This window comes from Eschrichtius robustus, chromosome 11 (genome assembly GCF_028021215.1).
Source record: "Eschrichtius robustus isolate mEscRob2 chromosome 11, mEscRob2.pri, whole genome shotgun sequence".
NCBI classification, from domain to species: Eukaryota; Metazoa; Chordata; class Mammalia; order Artiodactyla; family Eschrichtiidae; genus Eschrichtius; species Eschrichtius robustus.
The window spans coordinates 882,790-888,971 of record NC_090834.1 but is presented as its reverse complement, the minus strand read 5'-3'; the positions used below and the strand labels follow the sequence as shown (position 1 = coordinate 888,971).

At 55.0% G+C, this 6,182-nt stretch overlaps 1 protein-coding gene across 1 annotated transcript; it reads right to left on the bottom strand.

Annotated features, from left to right (window-relative positions):
• Positions 1 to 513: 513 nt before the first annotated feature.
• On the bottom strand, positions 514 to 5,571 carry SPATA19 (spermatogenesis associated 19). Its single transcript, XM_068556515.1, has 7 exons — positions 5,494 to 5,571; positions 5,269 to 5,325; positions 4,684 to 4,776; positions 4,415 to 4,506; positions 1,673 to 1,750; positions 1,312 to 1,387; positions 514 to 595 (listed from the first exon to the last, which is right to left on the bottom strand). Exons 1-6 carry the CDS (start codon positions 5,569 to 5,571, stop codon positions 1,321 to 1,323), a joined length of 465 nt encoding a protein of 154 aa, XP_068412616.1. The 3' UTR covers positions 514 to 595; positions 1,312 to 1,320.
• Positions 5,572 to 6,182: the final 611 nt, after the last annotated feature.

Here is a 6,182-nt window from a genome sequence, read left to right as displayed (position 1 = left end):
GACTCCAGTGCTGCCACTGTCACAAGGAAGGGCTCACCCACTGGATTCTCTCTGCCCAGGTGTGGTCACTCCTCAGGTCAAGGTGGGGTGGACATCCTTCCGACACAGGTTGCTTCTCGACCCTGAAGGGCATCAACCTGGGAGGCAGGGAAATGCCCAGGGGCGCATCACGGAAATGTGCGAAGGCTGACAGGCAGGGCTGGCAATGCCTCCTTAAGCCCGCTGCTCTCGACATTCACAGAGCAGGATGCAGGAGCGGGAAGATACACGAGGAGGAGAGGTGGTGTGTCAGGCAGAGCTGGTACGGGAGCCTGGCTCTGCACCTTCAAACACAGAGGTGCCAGCAGGCACCGCCGACTCCTCGTCCCTGCTGACATTAGCAAACCACTGACACAGCGCTTGCCACGTGCTGGACCCCACGGTCCACAAAGCAACGTCCTGAAGTCAGGAAACAGGCACCAGGGCATGAAGCAATCGCCCACGCTGGAGCTGGAAGAAAGCCCGCATCTGCTCCCCAGGGTGGCTTCATCTCTACTGTGAGTACAGCTGCACCACCACACCCTCCTCTTACAGTCATCTGGGTCAGATGAGAAACCTAGGCAAAGCGCCTTGTGCAGAACTGGCATACAGCAAGTGCTCAATAAATGCCAGCATACACCTCCACGGCCCTCCTCTAAGCATGCTGCTGGCCCCCCCGCCAGCTGCCACGACGATCAGCATGGTCTCTCCTGCGTGGCAGGGGTGCAGCAACCTTTCCCGGACAGAGGCCTCCTGGAGAGGCATCTCCTGGCCTCGGCACGCCACCTTCCACAGCAGCACGAACAGCCACTGCCGTGACCACTGGTACTGCGTGCAGGCCGAGAGGCCACACGACCCAAGGTCACGGCCCTGATCGGGGGCTGGGCCCAAACCTGTGCGCCCTCGCTCCCACCCCAGTGCCGTGTGACCCTGTGACTCAGAGAGGGGCCAGCAGACCAGCAGCGGCTACGCCCAGCAGCTCTAGCAACTCAGCTGCAGGTGCCATCGCAGCCTCGACCGCACAGCCCGAGACCCCTGGGCCCGTGGACAACTGAGAAGCACCGGTCTGCGACCCCACAGTGAAGAGTCAGAGACGCAAATCTGACCTTGACTCCAAGTCCTTCTGGAAATCTGAGAGGCGTGGCAGGAGCCTCAGGCAGCTGCCTGCTCCCTGACCCCCAGTGGCCCAGGTGCAGGCCCTCGCTGGTATTCTCAAGCCCCACCCAGTGTGCCGGCTCCCTGCCCAGGGAGGCCGCCCTCTCGGCCCGGCCTCTCACCTGTCAGCCCTCTCACCTGCTGCTCTCAGCAGTCTGAGTAGGAATTTCTCTTGTGAAGCTCCTGAGATGCCTCATCCGTAAGATGGCATATGCTGCAGGGGACAGAGGAGAGGAGAGGAGAGGCAGGGGGGAGACCACAGGGCGGCAGAGCCGCCCCCCGCAGAGGACAGACCCAGACAGCCGCACAGGGCTGGGTGGGGCAGCAGCCCGAGCCTGGGCCCAGGACCTGAGTCCTGGGAAGAGGCGCTCAGCCCAGAAGGGCCCCTGGCTTGGCCGGGCCCAGGGCTGGAGCTAAGGGAGACCCACGGAGAGGCCAGCAGCGCTCCACCCACCTGCCCCCAGTTAGGAACCGAAATCAACTCGTCTCGAACGCTTACCTTCGTCTCACCTGCTCTATCCGTTCTCGCATGGCATCATTTCTCACCTCGCTCGGCACTTGGAAGATACGGGTATGGCTGCAAAACACCATCAGACGTTGGGGTTCCCGGGTTCCTTCTCTACTAACCAGTCACCGTGGAACCTCCAGGGTTGGAATCATGGGGGACCATAGCTCTGACCCTGTCGCCATGAGCTTTTGAGCTGCACCTTCACCCTCCTTGTACCAGTAACACAAAGCGTTCTTTTTACTAACCAAGTACCCCTGAGCCCCCCAGTGATCCTGGGCAGGTAGCAAATGGTCCTAAGGAGAGTCAAGGAGACGGAGAAGTTACGCGCCTTTGCTTGAGTTACAGAGCAGGTCTGAATTCCTCTCCAGCTTTGTCACCAGCTCTCTCTCATCAGCATTGTGCCACAGTCACTATGGTTCAGAGATCCTTCTAGAACATTCTGTCACAAAGAAGCTGCAGGCTCCTCTTTGCTGCTGTTGTTTTTGTTTTATTTCACTGTTCTGGACTTGCCTTCCTCAACACAGTCCACTTCATGCCCTTCCCAACTCCACACCCCAACAAACCCTCACAAACCCTCCACTCCAGGAAAAGCAGCCTGCCCACTGGACCCCCCCATTCCTGACAGTGCCTTCTGGGTAATGCCTTGCTCTAGGTGCTCTGGGGTTTTCCCTGTGAATTTAGCTTTGATACCGCCTGTGAGGACCCGCAGCCCAAACGTGCTCCGGAACGTGGCTCGTAGAAGATGGAGCTGGTCAGTGCCCAGAGAGAGAGAGAAGCAAGGACAGAGGGCCTGAGGGGACAGGGGGATGCCTCCGAGAAGAAGGGGACACACAGGCTGGACGGGGTTGGCCGAGGTGCCAGGCTCCTGCCCGTGTGGAAGGCCCCACCTGGCTCGGGCTCCTGTGTGTCCAGTCCCTGCCCAGACACGGGTCAGCCCAGGTGAACGTCCTGCTAGGAACCCTTCTGAAGCCTAGGCAGCAAAGCCGAGAACCTGTGCAGCCCGGCCCCCTACTGTGCCCTCCTAGTGGTGTCCCCAACACGTCCTTCAGGGCTCACATGCTTCTCCACCCAGGTCACTTGTATCCTTTCAAATGGGGAACTTGGTTTATGTTGTTCTCTCTTCCAGAGGCCCTAGCAAACATCAGGTGGCCAGTACACATCTACCATATAAATGAGCATTCAGTGGTGCTTAATAAAGGGATATGCAACCCTGACTACGTACTTCATGAAACTAATAGGAGGATACCAAAATCAGTGGATCGGAGGGAGAACCAGGCTGAGTTTATTGGTTTAAAATCTCCACAGAATATCCAGAGTGGAAAACTTGTATGTAGATAATTGACTGATTTCTGTCCCATGTCTCCAAAGCTTTAACCTACTTACGCTACACAGCCAAGCTCTAAAAAATACCAGAGGGTGATGTTCGTATTATCCAAACCCCTTAAGAAACTGCAACAGCTGGAGCTGGTGGCCTGGCCAGGCTGGGGGAGGACAAGCCTCCCACAGGCAGGGCGGTGGACGGGGGACAGTCACCAATGTTCATGATTTGGGCGACCTTGGCCGGCTTCCCATCCAAAAAAAACCTTTCCCAGGGAGGCTTCAAATTAGACCATTCCTCTTATGCAATTCTTGAGCATTTGAATCCTCTTTTAAAATGCTAATGCCACTGGAAGGGGTAAACACAGCAAAACTGTACATCCTGAAGCAAAAACACATTTCTTGAGAAACATATCTTCCTTGATAGGAGAGAGCAAAGCTGGCGATGGGGACACAGGAAGGAAGCCAAGTCCAGAGATGAGAGAGGGCTCCTTCAAAGCGAGGGGAAGCCCAGCGGAATCCCACAATGACTCTACTGGGAAAAGAGACCCAAGTGAACATGCATCCCAGAAGGAGGCAGGGAAGCGTGTGCTGAGGCAGTGAGCCAGGTTCCAGGCCCAGCTCCCCTGCCTGAAGCCTTGCCCTTCAGAGCCAGGAGAGGCGGTGTAGATGGTCTGTGCAGGCTGGGGCTGACAAAGCAGCTACTGTGGAGCACAGAGTTCTAGGCTCGGGGCCGAGAAACCTCCTCTCACCTCCGCCCAAGACGAGGGCTTTGGCTTTTGCACTTTACGAGCTTATTTTCTTTTATCTCTTTAAAGTGCAGCCACTTCTGAACAAATCAAGTGCAAAAACAACAGAAATCTGAAATTTATTCAGAAGCACTTAAGAAATGGTAAGCAAGCCCAGTTTTCCAACCCCTCTAGTCATTTTAAAATTTAGCAATGAGCTGGGATTTCAAGATAGCAAAAATATTCCCTTAAGACCCCAAAGTAAGGGCTTCCCTGGCGGCGCGGGTTCAAGCCCTGGTCTGGGAAGATCCCACATGCCGTGGAGCAACTGAACCCATGTGCCACAACTACTGAGCCTGCGCTCTAGAGCCCGCGAGCCGCAACTACTGAGCCTGGGTGCCACAACTACTGAAGCCTCCACGCCTAGAGCCCGTGCTCCGCAACACGAGAAGCCACCGCAATGAGCCATGAGAAGCCCACACACCGCAACGAACACTCAACGCAGACAAAAAAAAAAAAAAAAAAGACCCCAAAGTAAGGCTGAAAAACTCAGTCAAAGGAGTCGACATCTCTAGAGAAGGAGAGCCGTGGGTTTGGGTTGGCCAGTAATCCCGAAGAGGGGGGCTTGTGCCTTCTCTGCTTCCCCGCCCCACAGCGTGCCTAGCTGGGGGCACATGAGATGCTTTACCTCCATCTTATGAACTGGATTCTTGTTCTTTCCTCCAGGACCTCCTGACTCTGGTTTGTTAACAAATCAGACTTTGAGAGGTGGTGCTTCACCTAGGAAATCCGGGTGGAGTCCAGTGGTTACTGCCCAGCAAGGACTCCACGGCCAGGGTGGAGCCCAGCCTAGACAAGCTCTGCCCACTTGCCCAGGACCCTTTGCGGTAGGACCCGCCTCCCCCTTCCCCTCCCCTCGCCACACCCCCAGGATGGGCAGCTCAAAGGTTCCATTACCACATCTCTGGTCACATGTACATCTTGGCCATGCGTGGGAGGGCAGTTGGTGGACATCTTCTCCTTTATGTCCTGGGAAGCCTCTTCTTCAGTCTGAAAGGCAAGCAATTTCCCTCAGAAAGTGTCACTCTATCTGGCCCCAATTCTCCCTCCTCTTCCTTTTCCCTTTTCTTCTTCCCCATCACAACACACACATGCGTGCCCACACAAACACGCTGTATCGCACAGTTTCTGCAATTAGCTCGTCTACTGCTACCTTCTTGTGGAATTCCAGGGACTCAGTAAGTCATGGGCCCAAGGTCCTCCTGAGACACCCTGCAGCGGGGCCACGCATCTGAAACCCCCTCCCCTCCCGTGTGCCTGAGAAGCAGGGTGGGGCTGGTGGTGACGCCAGCCCGTCTCTGGCAAGGGGACAGCCTGGGTCCTTCCGGACATGTGGTGGATCAGACACGGCTCTAGGCAGGCTGGTGGGCAATGAGCTTGGGTTTCCTGGTTGTAGGGGGAGGGACGTCCAGCTCCCTGCACCCACTGAGGCCAGCTCTCTACAATCTGTGGTACCCCGAGTCCCAGAGGAATCTCACTCACCTTTTTCAACCAGTGCTGTACTACAGACACAGCCTCGCTCTCCACAACTTCCACGTCCTGCAACAAAGTGGTAAGTCGATGCCCTCAGAATACAGAGAGACCCAGCCCCTCCTCCATTATCCACAGTTAGCATTGTGAGAGCTTCTCTCCAGAAGTGCAGCAGGGGCTCAGAGGGGAAACGATACCTGACACACTTTCCACCTGGCTACCACCAGCCCCACTTACCGAACTGACTTTCGGTGGGAAGGGGAAGCCGGCACCTTTCCGGGCGAGAATGTACACAATCCATGTTGTAATTATCATCTTTGGACTTATGCCAGGCCTCCTTTGTGGCTCCCTCCTTCCATTGAAGCAGGCTGAGAACTCCTCTGGCACAAGGAGGTCCTCGGAGGGAGATGCCCACCTGATTGGCTGGCCAATGATGATGTGACAATGACCTCCTTTAATCCCCAGGGTCAGAGTGGAGGTAGAAAAGAAAGGTGAGGAAGTGTCCACATTAGTGATGGCCACAGCTCAGAAATGGAGGTGGGCAGTCAGGATATGAGCCTGAGGAAGATACAAGGGGGAAGTTACTGAATCAAAGACAGAAATTTTGGAGGGTAGGGGAGGCTTATGGCTGGTCACCCACTCTTGAGCGCTGCTAAGCAGGAAGAGATTTTATAGTCAAAAGAATAAATTTGTAACAAAATAACCTGGGCCCTCTAGACATTCGTTCAAACCATGCCACAGCTTTTCTTATTCTTCCTCTTACAAATGGGGAGAAAGGGCCTGTCCACCCAGAAAACATCAAAGATGGAGGAACAAAACTCTCAACAAGGACATTTTACTTTTGTGTCTACTTTGTTTACACAAGTAATTCAAATCACAAAAAATAATCCAAACAATAAGAGGTAAAGGGTAAAAAGTGCAAGTGC